This window comes from Empidonax traillii, unplaced genomic scaffold, assembly GCF_003031625.1.
Source record: "Empidonax traillii isolate 1590-97213 ecotype Southwest subspecies unplaced genomic scaffold, ASM303162v1 scaffold387:size635111, whole genome shotgun sequence".
Classification (NCBI taxonomy): domain Eukaryota; kingdom Metazoa; phylum Chordata; class Aves; order Passeriformes; family Tyrannidae; genus Empidonax; species Empidonax traillii.
The window spans coordinates 25,786-53,574 of NW_020955580.1; the positions used below are offsets into that span (position 1 = coordinate 25,786).

General features: G+C 55.0%; 1 protein-coding gene across 2 annotated transcripts; it reads right to left on the reverse strand.

Moving 5' to 3' along the window:
• Nucleotides 1–6,337: 6,337 nt before the first annotated feature.
• On the reverse strand, nt 6,338–15,068 carry CHST3 (carbohydrate sulfotransferase 3). 2 transcript variants are annotated; one of them, XM_027893376.1, is made up of 3 exons: nt 14,972–15,068; nt 8,837–9,050; nt 6,338–8,681 (listed from the first exon to the last, which is right to left on the reverse strand). In XM_027893376.1, exons 2-3 carry the CDS (start codon nt 8,971–8,973, stop codon nt 7,451–7,453), a joined length of 1,368 nt encoding a protein of 455 aa, XP_027749177.1. In that variant the 5' UTR covers nt 8,974–9,050; nt 14,972–15,068; the 3' UTR covers nt 6,338–7,450. The 2 variants fall into 2 exon arrangements, with proteins under 2 accessions (XP_027749177.1, XP_027749178.1); XM_027893377.1 differs by lacking the exon at nt 14,972–15,068 and adding an exon at nt 9,342–9,411.
• Between the last annotated feature and the right edge of the window lie 12,721 nt (nt 15,069–27,789).

Genomic DNA, 27,789 nt, shown 5'->3' on the forward strand with positions numbered 1-27,789 from the left:
GGGACCTTAAAGGCCATCTAGTTGTAACCCTCCGCGGACAGGGACAAAGGATGAGCTCAGCATCAGCACGGTGGAGACAGCAGGATGTAAGGAGGAGCAGGGAAGGGCTGAGGAGGTAGGAAAGGCCCCTGCAGTAGGGGAGCGAGGAGTGGAGAAGGCTGACAGTAAAACGTGTTCTTCCGCAGCTCGGAAGTGGCCCTGAAGACTTTCGGCTCCTGTGGCATTCCAGATAAATATAGCTGCTGGCCATGCGGATAAATATAGCTGCTGTGCACCCTGAGGTGCTGTGAGCTGGCTGAGCCGCCCCCACGCTACCCTGCTCCTCGTCCTCCTTCGGCGAACCACAGCCCGCTGCGCCAAACCCCCTCCCAGCGACGTCCCAGCAAACCTCCCCCCCCCCCAACCTCGCGGGAGGGAGACGACGAAGGAATTCGCATCTCCTCTTCCCGGGAAAGCAGGGCCTGGACTCGGGATTGCCGCCAGAGGGTGCAGCCGGCTCGGCCGTGGGGACACGGGACGCGGGGGTCCCAGTCCAGGGCACCCTCCCTTCGGCCGCAGGAGGGGCTCGGGGGCTGGGGAAGGAGGGTGACAAAAGGATGGAAAGCAGCGGGGGACGTTCCTGATCCCCACACTGTTCAGCCTGGAAGAGAGCTGGGAGGGAAAGGGTGGAACAGCTGACAATAAAGGTGGAGGGGAGGAAGGTCCTTGGTGGGAAAGCCCCATGGCTTCGCTGGAATACGCCCAGGGCAGGTTGGTGCTGTTTGTTACACGGGACTGGGCTGGAAATGCTAAAATTTTCAAAGGGGAAAAAAATAATTTTGGTTAATGTGTGCAATATAGACCCTCCAGAGCTGCTAAACATCGAGGCATCTATCCTGGCCAGGAAATCCAGGAGCTGTGAATGTCCAGAAGGCTGGGAAGCACCCCCAGGGTAACAGTGCTCCAGATCTGCTCCCTGTCCTCTCTCCTGGTACTGGCTGCCAGGTACCGTGGTACCACTGTGAGGAGGCTGCTGGAAGAGCCTGGCAATGGCCAGCTTTGGGAAAGCACAATTCAGTGCAAAAACTGTGAAAAAAACAAACCTGCCTCCATTTTTAAAGGGATGAACTCTGCAATCAAAACCTGCTTTAAGCTCTTCCCTCAAATGACATGGCCAGGCTTGTTTGGCACTCAGTGGGTGTCAACCCATCCCCTTCCTGGCAGGGCTGTCCTTACCTCCATAGCTTTCCTGGCACTTCATCCTGCTGGAGCAAAGCTGGAGCAAAGGCGCATTCTGAGCAGATGAGGATGCTGAGGATGAGTCGCCACTTCCCACGTGCTGCTGCCCTCTCTCCCCCTTTCCTCTGCACCCTTGTGCCCAGCTCTGGCTTTCCCAGAGGCAGTTTGGGGCTTTTCATGCCAGGCATTTGCATATATTTCACAGCACATACCCACTGCTGAGAGCAGCCAATTGCTCCAGGAGCATTGCCCTGATTTCCCATATCACCTGGTGTGATCAGGAGAATCTGACTGGACACCAGAAGATCAGGGCAACCTTTCAAAAAAAGGGGAGGGGGGGAAAATATCTGGGCCAGTGAGTTGGAGATGCCAGTGAGTTGGCAAAAAGGGTGCCCAAAGCAAGCAGAGAGGGTAAAAGGAGCCATTATGAAAAGCTCACATCCAGCCCCAGGCAAACAGGAAGAAACTCGAAGTGACCAAGGCTGCTGCTCGGGTTTGGCAGAGGGGATGTTTGGATGATATTTTTCCGGCTGGCTGCAGGCAGATGGCTGAGGTGAAAGCTGCCCAGCCTCAGAGAGGGGTTTGCCTTCTGATGGTGATCTGTGGGGCAGAGGCAGGCGGGGAGTCCAGGGGCAGCGATCAGGCTCCCTGGGCTTTTCCTCACATCTGGACTGAATGCTCCCTGTGGGATGGCAGGGATCCAGTGGGAAGGAAGAGCATCAGGGCATGTAACTTTGCAATAGCCCAGACAGGCTGGAAGAGAGGGAACACCCTTCCCTTCACCCTCCTCAGTTGTTCTGCCACCTGGGCCAGGCTGAAGGCCCCATCCCAGCTGGCCAAGCCTGAGCTGCTGAAGACACTGTTATTGGCTCACAGCCATCTCTGCAAACCCCCAGATCCTCTCCTGTATCAGCAGCCTCACACAGCACATTCCCTCTGCCCACAGACATGTCCTGCACATCGTCCTGCGACAGCCCTGGCAGCACCAGCGTGGCTGCAGTGCTTGAGCTTCAGTGAAAGGGGGATCTTGGGTCTCTCAGGGATGAGGGATTGATTGCTCTAGACAAACTGCTTTGGCTCTCCTTGGCACCTGGCCCACTATTCCCCCTTTTTCCTGGGCAATCTGTTCCCCCCACACACATGCCTCAGGGATCTCTGCTGCAGCCAAGGTGGAGCTGAGTCAGTTCAGGGCAAAGAATCATCTGGAAAAACCAATTCAGACAGTTCCTGGCTGCTTTTAAACATCAACACTGGCCATTTTATACCTTATAAACAAAAATCTACTTTTAGCAGAAATCAACAAGGCCCTGTTTTACTTATTCTCTCCCCAACAAACCTCATTTTTCCTTTTCAATTTTTCAGTGACACTGGCTTGGGAAGACAAGGTGCTTCTCATGGGCCATAGCACCAAAATCACCTTATTTTGGTCGAGCTGGACCAGTCACTTGTATTTATAGGCAGCGCCTCTGTACGTGCCAGCCCGTAAATTGGTGGCAGATCCCACCCAGAAAAGGGATTCAGGGAAAGCCCAAAGGTGAAATGCAATGGTCTCTGTGGTTCAGATGATCTTTGTATCCATGAGAAGAGCCACGGGGAGCTGGTAGCAGGGCTCCAGTCCATCCCAGGGCCGTGCCACGACTCTGTTCTCCCTGTTCCTGTGGTGGCAGCAGGCTCCGTGCCAAGGTGCGCCCCAGCTCCTCTTTCCCTGCAGTGCAGTGGGATGAGTTTGCCAGGCTCGGTGTGGTGACGGGCTTTGTCTCACCTGCCATCAGCACCTACAAACTGGGGCTCTCGGGAGGCTCATCCCAAGGCAGGTTCTGGGAAACCAGGGATGGCCAGGCTCATGTCAGCCCCCAGCACGGGATGAGCGGGGGCAGAGCCGGGGTTGTTCCTCCCCTTGGAGGAAACCCCAGCTCAAACAGCTCCAGCAACTGCCTTGGGGTTTCGTGCCATGCAAGTCTTCCCTACCCCTCCAGAACCAAGTGAGGGAATTTTACAGAAATGCCATTTTGTGGGAATTCATCCCTTGTTGTGCTGTGATCCAGGCAGGTGCAACAAGGAGCTTTATCAGCTTTATATCCAGGTCAGCTGCCTGGCTGTAAGGATTGAGGAGATCTCTCCAGAAACACTCTTCTCCTGCAGCAGAAGAGCCCATGGACTGACAGTGTGGTGACACTTTTCTTTTATGGGACAACACGGTTTGCAGCATTAATCCTTGTGGGGTAGTAGAGAAGCATAAATGAAGTCAGCAGCTGGGTTTTCCTAGAGAAAAGGGAGAGGGTTTGGGCAAGTTCCTTTGCTCTCAGGGCAGGTTTTGGGAAAGAACAGCTTTCACTTATGAATTGTGGGGAATTTTCTCCTCCCTGCCCCCTCCCAGATTTCATTGCAGCGAAAGCACAGCGTAGAATAAAACCATGTCCTTAAAAAAATCGGCCTCGCAGACAGGCAGCCTTTGTCTGAAGGTGTAATTACAGGATAAATATGGGATGCAGACCAAGAAATGCAGTCTGGTCAGGCGTGCAGTCTCTTGAAAAAACACAACAGAAAACAAGGCTGTCATTTAATGCTGAAATCTCCACGTGTGCTGCAGCCCTCACAGGGTCCCTCGTTGGCCCACGGGTCTTCCCACTGACCCAGTGTTTGGCTGGGAAGCCGTAGCCTGGACCAGCTCCCTGTGGGAACTGCACTGAGCCCTGCAATGGAGCGAAGGGCAAGGCTGGATCCAGCCTCCAGTAGAAGCTGGATGAGGGCAGGAGATTGCCGGGATGATGGGTTTCCTTCCCTCCAGCCCCTCTGCACAAATCCCATCTGATAACCCTGCGAGGAGACACGGGGGGATTAGCTGGTCCGATCCCATTAAATGGAGCAGGAGCAAGCGAGGAGAAGGGAATGGGGGGTCAGGACAACGGTGGAGCAGCCGCAGCTTCTGACATTCGGGACAAACCTCGTGCCAAGATGGAAAAAGGCCTTTTTGGAGATTTCTGTGGGCCAACCCGGCGGCTCTGCTTCATGGCCCAGCAGGGCCACCTGGGCATTAAACTGTGGGGCATCTAAGCTGGCATTTCAGGGACTTGCCCATCTTGACAGCTCTCTTCCTTGGCAATGGCAAATTCTGCCCCAGGCAAGATCTGCCTCTCCATGGCAATCCCAGCCATGTCATCACAGCCACCCCTGAGTGCTCCAAGGAGGCAGAGAAACAGCAGGATGTACCTGCCGTCCAAAGTCAACTCTGGATTAGACCACTAGCGTTGCCCTAGAAAGATCCCATTGAGAGGAGAACATCGAGAGCACATCCATCATTTATTGAAGCTCTCATTGTTGCTACATCATTTCGTGTGACGTGCAGTGACCCCGAGGAGAAACAGTTTTGGCAGGTGTCCCTGTCCCATGGGGAATGTGTCCCCTTGCTGCTCTTGGGCTTCTCGCAGAAAGGGTCTCTCTGGTGACAATAAGCATCACCACAGTGTGTCCCATTCCCCACAAAGCACAGCTGTGGCAGAGGAGGTACAGCTGCAGGTTGTTGAAAGGGTGGGAAACAGGGTGCTTACTTTAAGGCAAGCCTGAGCCTTCCAGGTGTGTTTTATTTCTGCAAGCTTAAATCCCTGGAAAAGAGGGTGGTTTGGTTTTTCTGGTGTGAATGGAGAAAGGCTGCGTCTGCTGTTGTGGGCTTCCTGCGTGGTTCGTCTGGATGCAGGTATGTCCCTGCTCTAAGGCTTTGTCTCTCGCTGTGGCTTTCCCAAAGCGTGCTTTTCCTCCCAAATCCGTGCCTGTCCTCCTCTAGGGAAAGGCCTGGCAGCAGCCAGAGCAGGGTGAGCAGGAGGTCCCTCTCATGGGGGGACAAACCTCCCCCTAGTCGGCACAGGGGGAGCTCAGCTGCTCTGGTCTCGGGAGGAGCCGCGTGTCGCCCGTGGCTTCCCGACGCGCCTGGCACCGGGCGGGAGTCACGGCTCCGCGGGTTTAATGGGAGCAATTAGCCCCGCGGAAATCTGCATGGGTCGGAGGCGTGTTTTCTCTCTGTCCTGTGACATTTTTGACGGGAAGCTGGAGGGTGTCCAGGGACGAATGCTCGTGCTTGGCTAGAAATGATAGGCTGGAGCCAGCCGGGGCTGAGGCAGCCCAGGTGAGAATGGTTGGTTGTCTCTGTCCCCTCTTGGCCTCGGCTCAGCCCAGCACCCGGTTCCCTCGGCGCTTGCTTTGTATTTCCCTGATTTGCGTGTCCTTGGCCACTGAACCTGGGTTTTCCCAAGCCCCGAAGCGCTTGCTGCACGCTGGATGGGAGGGGGATGCTGGGCATCCCCTCCCCGGCTGTGGCAGCTCAGTAGCTATTCACCCCTCGCGCCGTTTTACATAACGATTAAACTTAAACTTTATTTTCTCTGCAAAAGCCAGCCTAGCGGTACGTTCCCAGAGGGATTTGCCCGTGACCTGGGTCCGGCCGCGTTCCCCCCCAGCGCTGGCCGAGCTCTGTGAGCTTCTCCCAGCGCTCAGCTGCGGAATATCCGTCCGACCTCGGCGACCCTGCCGCTTTCCCAGCAGGAAGCCTCCAAACAAAACCCGATTCACTCAGCAAACCCAGGGCTGCTTGTGATGCCGAGAGCTGTGTGCGAGGCAGGGAGGGGGCTGACGCTCTCCACCGCCTGTCAGCGATGAGGGTGCGCCAAAAAATGCCCGCTTTTGCACCCTCTCCCCATCCAGCCCGTGTCGAGTGCCCAGAATTCACACCTTGAGGGCAGATGATGCCCGGCCCCGCTCGGAAAACCTGCGCAGCCCGGGCGGGCGGGTGGCTGCGCAGGGCTCTGGCTCGGCTGCTCCCCGCCGGCCGGCCCCGCTCTCCTCTCAATGCCGCCTCTGTTCTCCCTCCGGCTGAGTCAAAAACTCGGCCTTTGTGAGCTCAGCCCAGCCGCAGCCCGTCGCTGGAGCCCCAGCGCGCTCCTCTCGGCCGGCAGGAGCACAGCCCAGCTGTGCCCAGCCGCCGCCTCGGTTTATTTATTTATTTTTGCTTTTTGGCCAACCGCTCCAGTTGGGGAGAGAGGGGACATGAGGCTGCTGGGAGCCCTTGGGGCTCCTCAGCAAGTCTTAGGTGGAGGCAACCGCTCTCCTCCAACAAAATGCGTGGCTTCTCCCTCAGCTGGCTGCTGTAACCCAAAATACGTGGGGGGAGAAAAAGGATGTGCTGCAAAGAGAGCTAAAAATAGGGATTTTAATCAATGAAATGTGAATAGGACGGGGTAGCTTGGCATGGGGTGAACGTCTGCACGTGGCAAACACCCCGAAACTCCCTGGGCCTCCATCAGGTTTGGTCACCCCCCCAGTGCTGCTGGCCTGTATTTCTGGGGCTCCCCCCGGGGCAGGGGGCACCCACCAATGCTAAGAAGACAGGGGAGGCTTTGAACTCTGTGCTGGTGTATTTGTTTTTTAATCAAGTAAGTCCGACCGTCTTTCAGCACCGCGGAAGTTTGCAGTCGCTCCCTCGAGGGGTTTGGGGGTTTTACAGCCCGTCGGTCCCTGGGGGCTCTCCCAGGATCATACAGCAGGACATGTGTTGATCTCCAGCCAAAATGAGACCTCCCTTCTGGGCGTCTCCCTGTGTCTTTGCGGTATGTTGTGCTGCTTTGGTTTTTGGGCTTAGCTCTTTGACCAGCCTCCCCCCTCCTTTTCACATAATAAATAAATAAATTGACCTGGTATGCAAATACACACAGGAAAAAAAGGAAAAAACCCCAAACCAGGTTTGAAGAGCAGCAAACCACAAAGTCACCTCATTTTGTTGCAGCCTAAGTGCCGTCCAGGGCTCTGCGGGCAGTTCCCAGTCTGTGCTGGTGTATGAAGGCACAAAACCAGTAAGGTCTCTGGGGTCTGTGTCTTTGCTGGCACCACAGTGATCTTGTCCCAGCTGGGACAGGGAGAAGCAATACAAGGTGCTTGGTCCTGTCACCCTCTGCTTGCCCTCACCCTCCTCTTCCTCAGTGCAGCTCCTGAGCCGGGGATGCGGCCCTGGTGCCGAACCCACCGCCCCTCACCGTCGCCTTTTCCCTGTCTCCAGGGAAATTGTGTAATTCAGGCTCTGCAGAACTCTGGGGTTAGCTCTGCCAGGATGCTCCGGCTCCTGGGGCTGCCACGTGGCAGCAGCCCAGGAGCATTTTCAGGAGCAGGGACCCCCAGGTCGTCTCCGGACCGGCCGGGAGCAGGGCCACAGCCCCTCGTTCCGCCCCGCCGCTGTCCCCCGGTGCCGTTACGTGACCCAGGAGGGCTGTGCCTCCTCCAGCAGGCTGAAGGAGCGGTTGGCCAGCTCGGCGGGGCTGCTGGCCAGCTTGTAGCCGAAGAGCTGCATGGCCGGGGCGCAGGCGTCCTGCACCACCTGCGCCAGCTTGAAGGGCATGCTGAACCGCCACTTCTCGAACTGCTCCGAGGAGTTCTTGCACGTGGAGTAGACGCCGTTGCCGTCGTGGGGCGCCTGCGTGTTCTTGCCGATCCACTCCTCCACCTGGGGGGTGAGGGGCAGCCCGGCGAAGCGGTACATCTGCTCCGCCTTCCGCAGCGGCGCCCGCGCCACGTCCTCGTAGCGCACCAGCATGTACCGGCCCCGCAGCCAGCCCGGCCGCCGCAGCCCCAGCTCGGCCGACACGCGGATGCTCTCGCAGTTGCCCCGCAGCCGCTGCACCTCCTCCTCGTGCAGGGGAGCCTCCCCTTCGGACGCCCACTTCTTCCAGGTCTCGTACTTGCCCGAGAAGGCCACCATGCGGGAGGCCAGGACGGCCCGGGGGTCCCGCACCAGCTGGATGATGCGCAGGTCCAGCCGAGGGTCCTCCACCAGCGGCTGCAGGAACTCCAGCTGCCGGACGCGCACCGTCTTCAGGGCCACGTGCTGCTTGCGCCGGCACGCCTCGGCGGCCAGGGTGATGTTGAGGGGGCCGCAGCGGCGGTTCTTGCAGTAGTACTTCTCAAAGACCTTCTTGGTGCTGGGCGTGCAGACGGGCTCCTCGCAGAGCGAGCGGCTGGAGCCCCGCCGAAACAGGAAGGGCGTCAGGTGGCCCTCGGGCGCCGGCGAGATGAAGTTCTCCAGGATGTAGAGGTCGCAGAGGAGGAGCTGCTTGAGGACGTCTCGGTAAACCAAGGCCGAGCCCACGGCGCTGGCTCCCCCCGGCAGGAAGGACACCGTCTTCTCGACGTGCCAGAGCGGCTCAAAGAGGTAGAAGATGCTGCCTTGCTGGTTGAAGAACTCCCCCACGAAGGAGGAGCCGGTGCGGGTGGTGGCCATCAGCAGGACGTGCCGCCGCGGCCCGGGGTCTGTGTCCCCTGCCAGCTGCAGGGTGAGGTTGTTCAGGTGGGACCTCAGCTGGGAGAAGGCGGCGTCCAGCTCCTGCAGCGAGGCCAGCGAGCCATTCTCGGCCGGTGCCGGGCTGACCTCTGTGACGTTGGCCTCTGTCAGGGCCTGTGGGGACTGCTTCAGCTTGTCTGACACCCTGTGGGGAGACCCAGCCCAGCCTGGAGGAGAGCGGGACCACCCCTGTGGGGGTCCCAGCGGGGGATTTGGGGGGGCCCCCACTGCACAGGAGCTCGGGATGTGGGGGAAAGAAAGGGTGAAAAGCATGGGGTGGCTCAGGTACCCGCTCCCTACCTGGAGATGAAGTTGTTCTCCTTCTCGATGATGACAAGGCTGACGACGAAGACCAGCAGGACGGCGTACTTGCTCCTCATCTTCAGGAAGTGCAGCAGCTCCCGGACATCCTGGGGCAAAGCGCGTCGGATCTCCATGGGGAACACACAAACGTCCCTCCCATCCACTGGGAAGGTGTCCTGGGCTAGGGCATCCTCTGTCTTGCCAGGCCTGCCTGTGGGGAGAAGAATGGTCAGCATGGTGGTGGCTCCCTGCAGGCAGGGTCAGAGGCTGAACCTTCCTGAGAAAGGCTTGACAAGAGCAGTGAAAAAGGGGGAGCTCCTTCCTATTGCTCCATCCCACCCGTGAGGAGCAGCTGCACGGAGGCCCCGTCAGCTGCTCCCCTTCCTTCCCAAAATACATCTGCCCGACAGGACCCCTTCCCACGCTTCCACCAGCCACCCCTGCCTGCCCTGAAACCAAATCCCCGCCACCCTGACAGCTGCCTGCTCCCCGCTGGCAAAACCTGCTGCCGGCAGCGAGGGACCCCTTGGATCATCCTGGTCTGTGGCGTGTTCTGGCTCCCAGCCTTTGGAAAGAGCTACTTTTGTGGAGGGTTGGAGGCTCTGCCACAGGGCCGTGTTGTGGGGCCGCGTGGCTTCCGCCTTCCCCCTGCAGCACAGCAGCGACAGCTGCTCAGTACTGAAAATGAAACCCGGAGTTTCCAGGAACGATGACGGGCCGGAAAACGCTGCTGCTGCCGGTCCCCTTCAGGGTGTAAAATGCTCTGGGTGGTGGTGGTGGTTTTGCCAAAAAAAGGTAAAAGAACCAACTTGGTATAGGATGCAAAAGCAGGAGACGTGGTATCCCCGCCTAGCAGAAAAGACCCCCCTGCATCCTTCCTCTTCCCCCCACTGCTGAAATCGGGGTGTTGGGGAAAACCAGTCTGTGTTGCTCCGAACCCACACACCAGCTGGGACGTGGTGGAGATTTTTGGGGGCCAAAGCTGCTGTTTGGAGCTCTGGGGCAGGTCGCCAGCACGTGTTGAGCGTGCACATTTACACTCCTAGGGCTTGCTGGTACCTGCTCCCTGCCCGCTGGTTCGCACGCCCGGACAGTTGTGTGGGTGACGCCGTTTGCTCGTCCTGCTTTCTTGGCCAGACTTTCAGTGACTCAGGGAAAGTCTATTTGGCTTTTGTTTGGCTCTGCCAGCACGATCCCAGCAGCCCGTCCCACCCTTGCTTTCTGGGGTGAAGGGGGGAGCCAGGCACAGCCCCATCCTTTTGGGGAGTGCTGGGTTTTGCCAGAGAGGAGATAACCCGGCTGAGCCGCGGTGCCCGCATCCCTTGGCAGGGTGTGGAGCAGGGAAGCCCTGCCAGGCATTGCGTCACATCCCAGCCTCCTCTGCATAGCGCTCGGCCAAAATGTGCTTTTTTTGGTGTTGCTCGCTCTGTGTCCCTCCCGCAGGGAAGGAGGGAACAAGGGAAGGAGGGGTGGGACGCGCCCCGTGGCCAGGGCAGCACCCAGACTGTCCGGTCCTCTCTGTGTGAGGACCAGGAGTTTCCTGGCTTGAGCAAACCATTCAGCTCTCAGGGCTTGGCTTTCAGCCATCCCCTTCCCAGCAAAAGCTTCTAAAAAGAGACACCCGCACCCACGCACCCGGGAAACTCAGGATTCGGTGGGATGCAGGGACTCTGGAGAGCCCTGGCAGCTCCCGAGTCCTCCCTCAGGGGCCCCCCGGCTTCCCTCTTCAGCAAGTGGCACCAACATCGCCCAGCATACGCGTGTGTGTGTGTTTAACAGCCCTGCTAGCTCTGTTTGTCAGCACGCTGCTCCTCGGGGACAGGCCAGCAGCCAGGGCAGGTGCCTTTCACCGTGTAGCTCCCCGGGTCCCCCCTCCTTGGCCGTGCCCTTGCGATGACAGGACTTGTCGGAGTATTTGAGGAACCGAGGAAAGAAATCAAACATACAAAGCCCTCGGTGTGCGGCCGCGTCTCTCAGCACCCGCCAGGGTTGCCAACTTGGCCGTGGCAAAGGACTTTGGGGTTTGTGGCATCCCAGGGAGTGGTGGTCCCCATCCCTGCCCTTGCCTGTGGCTGTCTGCAGGGGGATGGCATCGTCCGCTTCCTCAGACAAATCCCTGGGCAAAGCCAGCCCAGGGTTTTCCCCCTCTAGTGCCGCCGGCTGCCCGACCACAAATGAGCCACAGACCAGGAATTATTCACAGGGATGACACAGAGAGCCATGTCCAGCAGTGCTGGCAAAACCCTCATTCCCAGGCCTGGGGCAGACATAATTCATTAAATAAACAGCCGGCTGCAAACGTCCGGCCAGGGACCCGCGGGGCGTCAGCAACAGGCGCAGGGGCCCTGTCAGGGCTGAGCTGTGGGGCTGGGGACACTCAGGTGACCTGGTGAGGCTGGGGGGGCTGCTTGGCATCCCAAAGCTCTTCCTCGCTGGGGCCCACGAGGCACAGCCCGGACGGGGCAGCGTGCAAGCCACAAGCGTCCCTTTGTGAGGGGGAACAGAGGGGCTCTGTGTGCCCCGTGTGCTGCCCTCCGGGGCTCTGCTGGGATGGGAGGGATGAGGAGAACCACCAGGATGCTTCTGCCACCCTGGGGTGCCCCAACAGCGACTGCTGCGCCGGTGTGAGCAGACAGATGGATGGATGGACATCGTCCCTGGCGACAGCAGGCAGCTGCCAGCCAATGCTCTCCTCTTGCTCTGCACACCCCAAAGCAAAGAGAAGTAATTTCCAGGAACATTCAACAGAGGTGCCACCCCGGATAGCAGCACCCACAGCTCCTCAGATGCTGCTCCCTGGCTTTTCCTGTCCTTCAGGCTGGAAGTGCTTTTCATTTCAGCAGGGACTGCTACAATTCCCACTGCTGAGAGGACAAAGGATATATGGATTTCCCAGCTGAGTCAAAGCCAGCATTGGGGCGTGGGGTTCTGTTCCCATGTAGAGCTGCCCAGATGGGATCTGCTACTACCAGCAAGTTAACCTAACCCTGCCGCAGCAAGAAGGAAGGACTGGGATGGTAATGGAGGCACCAAATCATTCCAGTCTGCTGGAGCAAGCCAGTTCATGGTATGGATGTTCCCAGTGGTGGTGCAGGTGGGGTAAGCAGAGCAGCGTAACCCCAGAGCAAGGACAGCAAGGCCCGTGGGGAGAGGAAGGAGCGATGGGATGCTCTTATCACCTTTCTACAAAGCATTTTGCGGGACTGCCTGACTGGGAGAGAAGAGCCAGGATTTTCAGCTTGGTTTTGGGCAAGGGGAAGGTCTACCAGGAAGCCTTGGGGCTCTCATCCCCTTCCTCTGGCTGCCCTGAACCCCCACCAGGTGAGCTCCAGGAGGGAAAGGCGCCTGTGGCTGGCAGGGGAAGCGAGCTGGAGGTGAGACTGGATGAAGTCACACTTTCCTCCAGTGACTCAACAGGCAGCAACTGAACTTTGGAAGAGGAACGGCAGCGAAGCACCTACGTGCAAGCTCCCTCCCTGCCCCAGGTCTCTCTGTCCATCCAGCCCCCACCTGCTCCCATGCAGAGCCCAGAGGGACCCGCAGCTGAGCTCGCTGCCCCCTGCACTGTGGCTGCTCTGAGGAATTCCCTCCACCATCCTTTGCTTCATCAGATTTCCAGCAGACACGAGGGCCAGCAAAACACAGGGGTGGAACAACAAAGAGATAAGGAGCAGGGGCTTATCTGCTGTCTGCACTGCTCTTTGTCTGCAACCTGGGGGGAAAAAAAAAAAAAATCCTCTGTATTTACTCTATCAACTATTTCCGCTCCCAGCTTCCTCTCAAGGCTGGCTTTGGGAAACGTGCCACCAGAGCTTCCCACTTTGCTTTCATCTCCCAGCAATTTTCACCCTGGCCCTGGCTGCCCTCCAAGGCATGGCACAAGTACAGCACTACTTCGGTTTGCCCTGCAGCACACGTAAGGAGTCTGTTCAGACAGGTATTTTTTTGGTTAAAAACATGTCTGGTCAAGCTAAAAAAAGGAAGTGGCTTGGAAATGTCACCGCCTACAATGTTTATAAACCTGCAGAGAGTAGCCACAGGCCTCATCAAATTGAAGCCTGGAAACTGCCCATCAGAGAAGAAAGTTTGGAACGGAAAGTCCTTCCTGGCTGAGGTTACACTCAGGAGCAGCAGCGGGTGCTGGTATAAACAGGCACCATGGACACAACTCTGTTTTCATTGCATGAGCTCTCAAACTCCAGATGCACAAGGTTGTCTCCTGCCCACCCTTTACTGTGCCATCCTGAGCTCTGGGGTGAACCAGATGAGCTGTCCTTGCTCCTTGTCTCCCAAGGAGACTGAATCCCAGATGGGATTTAGAGGCAGGTGTTGGCACAGTAACGCCAGTGAACCACCAGCACAGGCTTCGTGGCTCAGACAGACCAGTCTTGGCTCTCCCTCACCTTGGTGGTGTCCAAGAGAGGTGTTTTCTCCCGACCCAGCAGAGAGGAGAGCTGCTGCTCCCGCCCCTGGTGATTGTGATGGGAGACACAGAGACATCTGTGCTGGGCAGGGACCAGCCTCTGGGGTTGGATCTGGACCAGGAGGCAGCTGAAACACCTACCACCCTGAAACCAGCTTGCTGGAAACCGCAGGCACCGCTGGGGTGAGTTTTGCAAGTACCACCTGCAGCGAAGGTGAGCGACCGAACCGGCTGAGCTGCTGGGCAGCAAAGGGGTCTGGAGCGCAGACCACCAAGGCGGGCGAGGGGCCTGCCCCGGCCCCGTGTGTCCGGCGCCGGCGGCACAATGCTGGCTGCTGTGCGTGCCGGCAGCCCCCGGCCACGAGGGGAACCGCAAGTGAGCGGCCCTGCCTCAATGAGCCCTTTCTCTGGGGCGCAGAGCCCACGGTCCCTCCCACCGCCCCCCGCGCTCCTTCTCCTCGCTGCTCCGCACTAGCCTGGAAGCTCCTCCGCCAAACCCACCCAAAACCTTGGGGCACCGCTCTCTCTGTGCCCTGCTCCGCTCCCCTTTCACCCCGGCGTCTGTAGCACTCTCGGGATTTCTGGGACGGACTGGTGGCAGTAGATGTTTGCTGGGGGAAAATAGTGACCCGTGCCTGGATCTTGGTGCAAAAATGAGTCGCATGCTGAAGCAACATGGCAGATGTGGGAAAACTGCGGAGTTAATTCCCTGTCCTGGTGCGGCGTTGTGGAAAAAGAGACACTTTCCCCCGGGGCAGCAAAAGCCAGGCTCGGTGCAAAGGCGGTGGGGTGCGGGCAGCTCCCCCAGATGTGGGAGCGGCTACTGAAGTTCTGGCAGGCACTGAGTGGGGGCTCTGCTGGGACAGTCTTTTTCACCCCAAGGTACCCCCAGTACCAGCCAGGTCCCCTCGGGGGCCGTGAGGATGCCGAAGCCCCTGCTCCAGCAGAAATGCCGCTGGCTCCTGCGTGCCGGGAGCCGGCCGAGGGCCAGGGTGCCCCGGAGGCAGGAGGGGAAAGGGTGAGAACAACTTTCCAGTGCTCCCTGGTAGGGGCTGACAGGCCGGATGATGCAACTCCGGGATGGTTGTGAGAAAAGTCTCCTTTTCCAAAGTCTCCTTCTGCCACCCCAGCCGCGCTTCGCTCCGGACGGAAGCTCCGCGCTGCCGCCGCAAGACCTCGTCTCTATCTATTCCATTGATTGCTTTTTTTTCCCCCCTGTTTTTCTTTCCCCGAAAGAAAGGCACGGGGAGAGCTGCTGGGGCAGTCGTGTGCCGGGAGGACTCTCCCTCGGAGGCAGGGTGCTGGGATCCCGGCCGAGGGGAGCGAGGGAGGGAGGCTCCGCCGGCGCTGCCCCGCTGCGGGAGCGGGCGGCCGGGGCCCCGCACCGAGACAAAGGAGCGGCCGAGGCCGGAGGGCGCACAAAGGACCCGGCGGAGCCCGGGGCCGCCCCGCGGGGGGATGCGGCCGCCGAGCCCCCCCCGGGCTCCCCGCCGGTCCCGCTCCCCCTGCCCGAGAAGGGGGATCGGGGCCGCGGCCCCTCCTCACACGCCCAACTTCCCGCAACTCCCCGCCGCGCCGGGAAAGGCCCGACCCCCGCCGCCATCCTCCCCCCACCCCGCCCCGGGGCTGCCGCTGCCCATCGCCCCGGTCCCGGCCCCCGACTGCGCTCCGGCCCCGTCGGTCCTGCTCCCGAACCCCGCCGCACCTACCGGCGGTGGCTCCGCGGAGCGAGCTCGCCCAGTCCTGCCGTGCGGGAGGAGGGACGGCAGCGGGTCCCCTGCTTTTCTTCACGGTGCTGTCATCCTCCCTCCCTCGTTCCCTCCCTCCCCTCTTCGCTCCCTCCTTCCTTCCTTCCTTCCTCCCTCCCGGTGCAGCGGCGGGGGGAGCCGTCCCGGCGCTCGGACGTGGGTCCCGGGGCGGAGCCGGGCAGGGTCCCCGGGCCAGCCCCCGCTGCCTCCCCGCTGTCCCCTCCCCGACACGCCACGCCGGGAAACAAGCCGGGAGTTGCCGGCCCCAGCCCCGGGATCGCTGGAAGGGGCCGCCTGGCAGCTGGGGTGGGGAAATAGGGGCCTGGAGCGCACAGACACCACGGGAAACTCAGGGCGAGACGCCTCCCGGGCACCACGGTGTGATCTGGGCTGCAGGCGCATGTCTAGCTCCCTGACCAAGCGGGATCACACTGGGGCGGTCAGGGCTTTATCCTGCAAACCTCCAAGGATGGAGCCAGTACAACCTCTCTCTGCCCGCTGTCGTCCTGGAGAAAATGTTTCTTCTTATATCCGCTTATATCTCGCCTGTCCCAGTTTTCACCATCCCACCATGTGAGGAACGTGGCTCCATCTCCATGACCACCTGGTGGGAAGGTTCCTCCTGCTTATCCCCGCGCAAAACTGGCTCCAGGGTCAGCAGCTTTCTCCCCAAACTCCACTTTCTCCCCGTACAGGAGCTTGGGGGAAGTTGTCCCCACTGTGGTGTGCTGTGCCAGTGAGCTCATGTCTGTGTGGTCCAGGAGGGCAGGGAGTGAGAGCATCCTACTGGAAACAGCTCAGGAGCTGGGGGACACTGGCTGTCACTGTCCCCACAGGGCAGGCTGAGGGTTTGGAGCATTAAATCGTACAGGAACGGCTGTTTTGGTTTAAATGCAGAAATTCATACGTACATACAGCTCCCTCAGAGCTCTGTAATGTTAGATACTGAGGAGCTGAAAGACATCTGGCTCTGCAGGCAGGGAGAGATCCAAAAAACTAGTCCCCATAAAAACTTTCAGCCTTCTTTCGCATTCCTGGCATAGTTTTTCTGCTATGCACGTGGCATAGGCAGAGAAATGCAGGTTTTCTTGGCACTGAAGTGCCAGGACCTGCATCGCTCCTCTGTGGCTTCCTATCAGCAGAGGTGATGGGGTCGGGTTTGCTCACAGAGTGCCAGTGGCTGGTGGCACAGCTGGCACGCAAACACCAAGGCGGGGAAGCCTGGGTGTGATGTTCGTGGTGTAGCCCCCATCCATCCATCTGTCCATCTCTTCATCTGTTTCTCCTGTTTTTATCGTGCACCCACAGCAGTAACTCCGTGATCCATCCGTAGGCAGGCAGGGTGACTCTGGTACCCTCCTGCCGTGGCTCCGGCTTCCACAGCGTCGCCGATGGAACCAGGGCGAAGGGCAGAGTCTGGGAAACTCTGCCTAAATGAGGCAAACCCGGGGCTTGCAGGATCAGGCCTGTGCGGGCTGTCAGGTTGATCATGTCAAAAAAGGAGCGGATAAGTCTGGCTGGCCGCACGCCCGCAGGAGTTTTGTGGGGTTTGGAAACGTGGCGAGGCGCTTTCAAGCTCCTCGCTTGTTATTTCAACTGAAACAGGGAACTCTGCCTCGGATTTTGCGGGCAGAGGAGATCTTGGTGAAAACAACCCTAATATGTAAATAATTTTGAGATGAAGGCAGAGAGAGGCTGGTGGGGAATAAGACACATTAGTGGGGTGTCACTGCTTTTGTAGGATGCTTTTGTGGTGGCCTCAGGGGGTGGCAGGAGCAGAGGAGGGATCTTCCCCCCCCAAAATGGGGCACAGCCTGGACTGAAGCCCACCCTCCTGAGTCCGGGATGTGCTCCCTGCCTGCCTCTGCGCACACACCCACACCCACACACGGGGCTTGGGGTGGAGATCACCTTCCTGCTTCATCAATAAGTAAAGCTGGCACAGGGAGAGAAACAAAGTGTCTTCTCCACCCCTCAAACTGCCGAGAGAGGCGACAGGAGAGGCAGGGAGTTGTGTTTCCTCCGCCCTTTGCTAGCTGCGGGATCACATTCCCTTTGTCCCCCATTCCTCTTCCCCAGGGATAACAGAGATCGTTCTCCTCGCTCCCTGTGTTGCACATGTGTGTACACACAGAGACACACACACATTCCATGCTGGAATAGGCAAAGGACCAGTCCCCAGAATGACATCAGGAGCAAGGAAAGCGGGACGTGTTCCTATAGCAACCAGGATGCTCTGGGGTTTCGGGGAATAGAGGCATCTGATGTTGATTTTCTGCCTTTGGTTCAAGCAGATGATGTGGTGGTGACCACACCGGCTTGAAAAAGCCTCCCCCGGTCTTTGCTCTGTTATCACCAGGGCAGTGTCAGCCTAGAAATCTTCCTGAGAAGATTGTCACCAAATTCTGTCCCCTGTTCTTCTTACACCTGAAGGTGGACAACTGAGGTCCTTGTTAATAGATCCCTTGGGGCAGATTAGAGTGAAAGGACACTGAATGACCAGTGTTTATATATATATATATATATATGTATATATATGTGTGTGTGTGTATGCCAGGTTTGTTTTGGAGCAATTTGGGTGCAATGGAAAGGAGGTGTGTACCTGTTTTGGTTATTATCCGTAGAAATATAGGCGTGTAAAACTGTAAAATTATCACTTAAGAAAATATATAAGGAAAAGAACGAATTAGAAAGAAAGGATAAGAGCAGACAGTGGAAAGATCTCGGCACCCCTGGATCCAGTGATTGTTGCAATTTAGATGTTGATTGGTCTGAGTCTTCATCCGTTGGGGGTGGGGGAAGCCCCCAAATAATAGAGTTCAGTGGGTTAATATACACTCAGGTTCATGTGGGAACGCCCAGGTACCTCCCCTGAGGGGGGAGTTTTACACTGCCATGTAACACTGTGGATCATGTGCAGTTCTCTAGTGGAAGCCCCAGGATTGAATCTGGGGGCACTTCTGTGGTCTTTGATGGTTTCTGACACCTAAGAGGTGACAGCTGCCTCTCGCGTCAGCGTGGGTTTGCCAGTGATGCCTTATCAGAAGGGTGTGAATGTCCCGGTGCCTCCCCCAGGGAGGAGTTTTACGCCTGAACCAGCTGAGTAAAGGAGGACACCGGCATGATAAAAAAAAACATTATCCCCCCCCTTGCAGGATCTGCTTCAACAATTTGGGGATAAGATAGAGGCAATCAGTTGTTTCTTGGGTGGGCAAATCTACTTAATCTGTAGGGGACAAAATTAACATTGTGGGGGTAAATACTGAGTTAGTGTATAGGGAAGGGAATGAACAATTTGAGGTAAAAATGAGGTAATCAGTTAGGTAGGACAGGTAGGTAAAATTTTTTGTTTAGGTAATCTGTAAATGGACATTGAATATCTTGGGGGTAAAACCTGAGATTATCTGTAGGGGACAGAACGAAAATTTGCAATAATCTAGAGGTAATCAGTGGGGTTTTTTTGGGTGGTAAAATGTAGGCAATCTAAAAAATGACTACATTTGGGGGGTAAATCTTGAGTCCATGAACCTTTTACCTTTTACCATTTTAAGGTAAACTGTGGTAATATCTTGCAGACAGGTAGGGGAAATTTGGGGGATAAAACTTGATGTAATCAATAGAGGTTAATAAATATTTTTGATGGAAAATATGAGGTAATATGTAAGGGAGAGAATAACTATTTTGGGGATAAGATAGAGATATTCGTTTGGTATTAACCTATAGGGGACAGATTAATCTGCATTAATCTGCAGAGGCCAAAATGAACTTTTTCGGGGTAAAATTTGAGGTGATCTGTAGGGGACTAAATCTACATCACAGATTTATTGCACAATATCGTCTTTTTAGTTTTAGAAACATTTAACTCAGAGAGCAGCAGGGCTGATCCATGTCCCAAACCACTTCCGTCCCTTTTAAGCGCTGGCAGCTCCATCTGCTGGGAGCAGAAAGAAGGGAACGATGGAAAACAAATGCAGGGAGACATCACAGAATCATCATGGAATTCCAGACTGGTTTAGATTGGAAAAGATCTTCAGGATCATCTCGCTTCACCTGCCCTGCCATGAGCCCTGACTCACAGAAGCAGATGATTCTTGACTGGATTAGGGCACAGAATCAGCCCAGGCTGCAGAGAACAGCACGTGATGAGCCAGCCAGGCTGTGGGAGCGAGAGCACAGCAGCTTCAAACTGACAGAGAGCAGATTTGGATGAGATATTGGGAAGAAATATTGGGTAGGGAGGGAGGCCCTGGCACAGGTTGCCCAGAGAAGATGTGGCTGCCCCATCCCTGGAAATGTCCAAGGCCAGGTTGGATGGGGCGTGGAGCAAGCTGGGGTAGGGGAAGGTGTCCCTGTCCGTGGCAGGGGCTGGAACAATGTGATCCTAAAGTCCCTTCCACCCCAAACCAGTCTGGAATTCCATGATGATTCTGTGATGTCTCCCTGCATTTGTTTTCCATCGTTTCTTTCTTTCTGCTCCCAGCAGATGGAGCTGCCAGTGCTTAAAAGGGACGGAAGTGGTTTGGGACATGGATCAGCCCTGCTGCTCTGAGCTAAACGTTTCTAAAACTAAAAGGATCATGCTGTGCAATAATCTGTGATGTAGATTTAGTCCCCTACAGATCACCTCAAATTTTACCCCGAAAAAGTTCATTTTGTCCTCTACAGATTAGCACAGATATTACAGCCAAAATAACCCTCTGATTACCTCTATCTTATCCACACAACGTTCATTCTCTCCCCTGCAGATTACCTCAGATTTTCCCCGACTCTGAGAGCAGGAAAGCCCAAAGGATCCTATTTATTGGCGGAAGAAACTTTACAATTCCTCTTTATTTTTTTTTTTTTCCTTTTGCTGAAGGAAATTCCCCGTGGATCACAATTACTAATGGTTTCCCATTGATCTCAGTGCCAGGGTGCGGGTGTATCACCCTGGAGTGGGTGGGGGTGTGCACAACCAGCCCAGGGTCCCCAGTTTTCCTGCTGAGTGCCTGTCCATGACCCGTTCCTGGCCTTCCCAAGGAAAGCACTCCCAGGTGCTTTCATGGGAGCTCTAAGGACTCCCTGGCTCCGGGCTGATATGGGCAAGGCAGTGGTGGGAAAATCCTTGTTACCTTTTTGCTTCCATTTTCAGTCACTTATCCACTTATTGGAACTCGGGAGGATTTTTTCTTTGTTTGTTTGTTTTTTGGGGTTGGTTTGGGGTTTGTTTCTTTTTTTTTTTTTTTTTGTTGGGTTGGCTTTGTTTTGGTTTGGGGGTTTTTATTTGTTTCTGTTGTTTGTGCTTTTAATGATCCTGTGAAAAAAATAATCACTTCTATTCCCTCCTATTGGGAAACCTCTCCCCGTGTGACCATCAGCGAGGCGTTCCACCCTCTCTGCCGCTGATGGGTCTGGTACCAAAGGCTGTAAAAGAGGCAGACTTTGAAATTCAGTGTTTTGAGCCCCGTTTTCGGAGCGCCAGGATGCTGCTGTTCCCCTCCCCGCGCTCCCGGTGCCGCCTGGCGGCCGCTCGCTGCCCCCTCACCTCTTTGCAAACTGGTCCCAGTTTCGTAGCTGCAGCCCTTGCTGGGAGCGGCTGCTGCCTTTGGTTTGGGGGGTTCCTCTCCCAGGGAGCCGAGCTCCCCTCGTGCGGGTTGGAGAGGGGAAGCCAGACCCTACATCTGCTTTTTTTTCTGCTTCTCCTTCCGCCTCTCTTTTTCGGGTGAACCCGAAAAAAGCTCCTGCCTGCTCCCCTGCCCAACCTTTGTCTCCCCCCGCAGTGTCTGTTCCTCTCTCAGCATCTCTGCTGAGCGCTGCCGGGGGTGTTCCAGACCTGACTCCACGATGCACAGCCCTGGTACATCAGCTTTTGAGGGGAAGGTGTTGCCATGGAAGAAGAAAAAGCAAACTGCCCACGAAGAGGGCAGGAAGCCCAGAAAGTGGTCCTGGTGACAGCACCCAGGGGCTGGGGGAGGTGAGAGCCAGCAAACAGCATGGAAAGGGCTGCCCATACACCAGCAGCATTTGCCATCCTCTGCTCAGCACCCGAGGAAGGAGTCACTGCTCTCCATAGAGAACTGATACTTGGCCAGTTTTATCCAGTGTCTGGGGCGACAGCTGCCGTCTTGTGTTTGCTGTCCCACCCCAGCAAATCCCACGCTTTGAGCTCCCCTGAGAGGTTTTCAGCGGCCCTTCCCTCCCCCTTCCCAGCACGTATACTCAAAACGAGAGGTCGTAATCAGGGTGGGAGCTTGGTGGGATACTCGGTGCTTTTGCCTGAGCTGCCTCCTGCAGACAACCCCCGCAACATGTGCAGGATTTTCGAGCGACCCCCGCTCCACGCTTTCCGTTCCTTTTTCAATTCCGCTTCTCTAAGACTGCTGAGGGCGAAATGAAGAAGTTGGTTTATTTCCAATCACAGCAAACGCTTTCCGAACCTGCAGCGCAGAAGACTCGCTTTGACGTGATGGGAGCGATGAGCTTCTGTCGAGAAGAGAGGCTGGCAAGCCCTGATGTAGTGACACCAGCAGAAAAGGCCTCTGATGTCCCCCTTCCCAGCAAGGCCAGTCTGCTGCTCTCCCAGGTGAGCGGGAAGCCTTGTGCTTCCTGGGTCGGCTTTTGAAGCCTCTGTCACAGAATAAAAAGGCGAGTGGGAAGAGAGGGTGAGGGGGATCACACACAGGCTGCAAGTGTGTTTGTAACAGTGTCATTGGCTTTGGAGCAGTACTGCAGTGAAAAAAATGCCATCAGGGGCCTGTCAGCATCTTAGTAAGGTCAGCAGCATCCCCAGCTGGGTAAATCCATGTCTCCCTGCTTTCTTCCAAACATGGAAAATTCCTCATCTGAGCACCCCGCTCTCCCAACACACCATTCGAGGAAGGGAACTCCATTCAGGATCAACCAAGTAAACCTCTCTTTGACCAGCCAGCACATGAAGACAAAACCCCAGCAAAAAGGAGCCAATTTTGCTAAATGGCACCAGTGACCCACTCTGAGCCTCAGTGGGAGAGGAAATAATCTGCAAAATTATGACTTGTCCCACTCTCTCCCCTCCAAATAGAAGGAAGTGAGAACCACCTCTTGGAGGGAAGTTCTTAGCCACCCAGAAACCCCCAGGGGTGACTCGTGTTTTTGGGTGCTCAGTGCGTGCTGAACTGTTCAGCCACAGTGCCCACTGGGTTTTACTCGTGAAGTGCCACCTGGGGCCACAGGCACACACCCAAGTGTGGTCCCTGCTGCAGGGTATCCCCTTCTGCTTCTCGCCCACAACATCATGAGATGGTCTTAAGAGCATGAAAGTAAATTCTGGCAACAGTGACTTATTAATATTTTGGCCAAACCCTCGGTGTCAGGGTGTTTGCAAGACGGTGCGGTTTTATCAAAGTGTTCCCAAATGTTGATGAAACCTTTAAGAAGCCTTAGGTTGGAAGGGGGTCCTCATGCTGAATGCTCTCATCCGTGAGATTTATTGACAAAGCCTATTTACCTGCCCTAATGTGTTATTTGTATCTCTTCTTTTCAGTGGCCCTGCCATTTCGTGGCTTGCCTAAACCCGCCTGGGGCAGGGAGGAGAAGAAACCTGATTTGGCACCGTCCAGAGAGACACACCTTCATCCTATCCTGAAACCACCTCTCAGGGCTGAGATTCCCCAGCCACTGCCCAAAGGATCCGCTCTTGCATGTCGCTGCTGCTAGTTTGCTTGACTACCAGGTTGGGGTTCTTTTTTTTTTGGGGGGGGGGGGTGTTTTAATTCTCCCTGTGGCTCAGCCCCTGTTTACACAAGAGCAGGCTATGGATTCTAGTAATCATGCTGTAGCCCTGAGGGTCTGCTTACAAAGGGAAGGTAGCATCTGGCTTGGTGATAACCAAATCCTTGCTCCTTTACACACGACAAGGGCACTAGGGCCTTTGAAGACTTGCTCATAACAAAGAAGGGCCTTTCCAGTGAAGAGTCTGAAACAAAAGCACCAGTGTAGATAAAGAGCAGAGAACCAGTATTTGCCCAGAAGCCTGGGGACTTCACTGGGATGTCCACAGGGTCAGCCAAGGCCCGCAGCTGGACCGCTGGAAGATCCACCTCTAGGAAATGGCACTGCTGCATCCTGGCAGGCTGTAGGGATGAGATATGCTTCTACACCTCGGCTGCTCTGGTCATGGGGGGTCTCACTGGATGGGTGTGTTGTGGAATGGGAGATGGTGTGTGACACAGGGCAGGACCCTCCTGATATAAAACCCAGGGAGAGAGGAGGACCAAGGCCAGCAAGGAGATCTCCTGGTTTGTGGGAGGAACTCTACTGCCAGCAGGGAGACTGACAGGGGAACAGCTGTTCAGAGCAAGCTGGCGAAACACTTTTACTAGAAATCACTATAAATTCCTCATATATTCTTATGACCCCCAGGCAGCAACAGGAGAACCAAATAAGAGCAAAACCTGTTTGCTTTCTAAGCTTTCTGGTGAAATAGGAGCAGCTCAAACCTGATAATCCTCATTTTTATGGGGAAAAAAACCCAATCAGTTTTCAAATCTCTCAGGGTTAATTAACTCTCATTTGCAGGTCTGTTAGCAAGGACAGAACACGGCTCTGAACCTTGTCCCACTAAAGGAGCACAGAGAGAGATCAGCTGCAGCTGAACACGGCAATTACAACCAGAGGGGAAGCAGCTCTTGAATAAGTGTTAAAGGGCAGCTGCACTGTGGCCTAGTGGAGGGAGCTGGGGAGGGTGTCTGAGGTGCTCTAGGTCAGTTTTTCTCCCTGGTCTTCCATGAGTGGTGGATGTGACCCCATGTGTTAGGCCGGCAATGTTGTTTGCTGCTCTTTACAGAGTAGTTTTTTGCTTTTCCTTTCCATTTCTTGTCCGTGGGCTCAGCCAGGCTTTTGTTCTGCAGCTGGCTGGGCTTCAGTGCCCAGGGTTGGGAGGTAACTCCTACGCCTCTCTGCCCTTCCCTGGGGAAGGATAAGAGAGGTTTTGTTTCTCCTCTGATGTCCGCCATGGCAAACAAAGCTCAGCAAAATGGTGAGTTTTGCTGCAGCTATTTCTTGGCTGTAGCTGAGTTGGTGTGGGTACACAAAGCTGACTTTCTCGGGGCTGAGATTTACAAATGGAGGGTTAAAATAACCTTTTATTGAACCAGGGTTTTTTTACAGGAAGAGACGAAGAGCAAGTGTCAAAGACATACATTAGGTGATAATCATGGAAACTGTGATTGCCATGGAAAATACAGCCATGCTGTATGCTGGCAATATTTCATTAGTCCCAGCACTGCCCATGGAGTCCATAAAGCATTTGTTTTGCCCTGTGTTTGCTGTTTTACAGAGATGCTCCAATGTCTCCTCAGCTGCTGCTGGGTGAACTGTGGGTTGGAAACAGAAGGAGATGATGCCAGCAGGGAAAGGTGTTGCTGAATCCTCTTGTGAAATCCGAAGGAGTTGGAGCTGTAGCTGTTTGCCCCCCTCCTGCTGTGCTCCAGGTGTGGGTTTTTTGATTATTTTTCCTGATGTGAAACATGCTGCTTCTCTGTGAAACTGGAAGGTGAAGAAACACTAGAAGAGGCTCAGGAAGTCTGAGAAGGGATGCCTCTCAGACTCAGCGTGAGCAAGGGATCAACACTGCGCTGGACAACTTGCTCCCTACCATTTAAACCCCCAGCTTAGCTGGGACAATGGAAGAGGGAGATTGAGTCTCTGACTGTATTTTTAGCCTTTTGTAGGAGGGCAGCTATTCAGATGCCCATGACTGTGGGTGTGGGTTGTGTGCTACTGGTAAAATGATGAAAGACCTTGTGGTGGAAGTCACAATAGCTGAACTCGCCACTTCCCCCCTCCGTGTGGCCTTGTGACTTTGATAAATCCCAACTCGTGCCAATTTTGGCCAGGGTTAGCTGCTATTGGAAGCTTCTTTGAAATCCACAGCCTGGCTTAAATGTCCTGGGCTGTGAGTGCCCAGCTGAGGCGGGATCACGTGTGAGGAGGTGCTGCCTGATGCCTCCAGAGTTTGTGAAATCCTGAAAAAATGATTGTAAAATTTGCAACAGCTCAGAAGCTCCAGCGAGCAAGAAAGCTGCAATCACTGTGTGAACCCTGCCTGACTTCTGGGCCTGTTTATTACAATATTGGACTATATGTGCTCCCTGATCTATTCCCTCTCTCTTCCCTATGCAGCAGCTATTTGCTCACTCAAATTTTTTGAGGACAGCTTACTCGGGCTTTTATTTCCAGTCCAAACTCTTTCGCACCTTCTTCCCCAAACAATATTCCCTTCAATGCCTTCACTTTGGATAATGAGGGAAGAGAAACCACATGTTTCAACAGCCTAGGAAATTGTGTGAAGAAGGTCTGGTGGGTGGGTGTTTTCTCAGCCTGGTTCCTTACAGGAGCCCTTGTAGCTGTTCCCTGCCAACTCTTATTTTTCCTGCTAAGTCTGTAATACTTTGTGCTTTTCCTCAAAGCCGCAGCTCCCGGAGTCCCGTGATTATCTAATCGCTTCTGTGTGAGCTGAAATGAGTCACAGCAGATGGAAAAGACTGGATGGCAACACACTCTGCTGCTGAAAAAGCCCTTAGAGACTTCCAAGCGTAATCCCTGAAAACAGAGAGCAAGTAAAAAGGAGCTGAGCCCTGTATTTTGCAAAGGCATTTTGGTTTCGGCGGGAAAGTTTTGCCCCTTTCCCGGCAGGCAATGCTGGAAGGTGGTGCTTGGAGCTGCCAGTCTCGAGCTGAGAGCTGAGACCAGAGGCAATGGACAGGCACAGGAGGAGGAGGAGGAGGAAGATGAGGTTATTTTCCACTCCCCACCAAAAACTACAGTGAAAGAGATCCTACATATATGGGGTCCACCCCCCCCGCCATGCACTTGCCATCCCCATCTGTGTTCAGGGCACGGCCTGGCCACACTGTTTGGTATTTGCTTTGGCAAATGCCCACACTGCTTGTCACCTTGGGTAGAGGTGAAGCCCTAAACACACCTTCTGGAAAGTGGCTCTTCTAGGGGATAGATGAGCTGCAAAGATTTGGGAACCAAAAATGTCCTAAAATCCTCTTCTCTTGGACCAAGTTTATTTTAATTTTTTTTTTTAATTATTATTTCCGAAGTATATTTTAAAATCCATTACTAATTTTCCTTTATCTTCTTCCTGGATAACCTAGATGTATGTTTCTTTTTTTTTTGGGGGGGTGGATGGTAAGATAAAGTAAGATTTATAGGAAAACATTATTCTATATTTATAAACACAAAGCAGTTTCTCCTTCAAAGAGTGTTGCAGAGGTTTGTCTGACTGCTTTCCTACTGCTTACAGCCCTGAAAAGATGACACAATGGGAGCAGGAGTGGGATTCTGCATCTTTGGGCACATCCTTTAAAGCACTGATGAGGTGGTGCTGCGCTGTTGATTCCCCTCTATTTAGAGGAATCATCTGCTTTTCTGTTGTTTAGGTCTTGCTAGCACTGGCCAGAAATCCTGGCTCATGAGGGCAAAGCATTTATGGGTGCTGACTCTCCTTATGTTGATCTACTTGGTTTGAAGTAACAGTTGCCTTGGGATATGGTTTGCCTTGGAATAGGACTCTAATCCCAGTAAATGCTGAAGAAACCTTGAAACAAAATGCAGCTTGTAACTAAAATGTAAAACTTGTGACAGCTGACAAAGGAAATACTGAAATGAGAATTAGCTGCAGTGATTGGAGGCTTTATCTTATGCTTTGCTTGGAAAATCCAGTGCACTTGATGTGACCCCTTTGGATAATTAAGTTGTGGCTGAGCCGAACGTGGGAAGGAGAGCGGCCTGTGACCATGCCAGTGTTAATTGAGAGCTTGCTGTAGTAGGGCTGCCAAAAGGGGAGGGTCCTCAGTGCTTTCACCCCATGCTGCCATAAGCATTCAGACAGAGAACTGGATCCAGGCAGAAAACTGACCTGGGAGTGGAATGGATCACTCCTAAAGCCGGATCAGTCGCTGGGCTGGGCAGTGTGGGGCTGTTTGTGCTGATCTGAGGGGCTGAGAGGCTGAAGCAATGTAGAGTCATAGAAACACAGGATGGTTTGAATTGGAAGGGACATTTAGGATCACCTTGTTCCAGCCCCTGCCACGGGCAGGGACACCTTCCTCTATTCCAGGTTGCTCCAAGCCCTGTCCAACCTGGCCTTGGATACTTCAAGGGATGGGGCAGCCACATCTTCTCTGGGCAACCTGTGCCAGGGCCTTACCACCCTCACAGGGAAGAATTCCTTCCCAATATCTCATCCAAACCTGCTCTCTGTCAGTTTGAAACTGCTGTGCTCTCACTCCCACAGCCTGGCTGGCTCATCATGTGCTGTTCTCTGCAGCCTGGGCTGATTCTGTGCCCTAATCCAGTCAAGAATCATCTGCTTCTGTGGGTCAGGGCTCTCTTGCTGTGTGCCAGGAGGAGGGGGACATGTCCCACCTGCCATGTTGCCCAGCTGCAGCTCTGCCCTTGGATGCAGTCCGTGCAGCATTGTCTTCTCATCTGGAAAATGCTCTGCTGCTTTCTGCTCTGGGAAGTATGTCAGAGCAGGAGCTGTGTCCCTGCAGCCTGTTATGGTGAGGAAGGGGCTGTGTGGTGGGGTGTCTGTCTCCACTCCAGTGAGACCTGCAAGGGAAATCGTTTGCTGAATCACAGGGAGGCTGTTCCTGCTTGGGCTGGAATAAACTTCAAACGAGTGGCTCCTCACGATGCTGCCAGGCTGTAATTTGTGGCTGGCTTTGCTGCAGTCTGAGTGGAAATGCAAAATAGTCTAAAATCCAGGCTGCTGTAGAAAATGCCTCTTTTTATTGCTTTCACTTGTT

Coding starts and splice junctions, on each gene's coding strand:
- CHST3 (XM_027893376.1), bottom strand. CDS start 8,973: ATGGAGATCCGACGCGCTTTGCCCCAGGATGTCCGGGAGCTGCTGCAC. Junction 8,682..8,836: donor GAGAACAACTTCATCTCCAG/GTAGGGAGCGGG, acceptor GTCTCCCCACAG/GGTGTCAGACAAGCTGAAGC.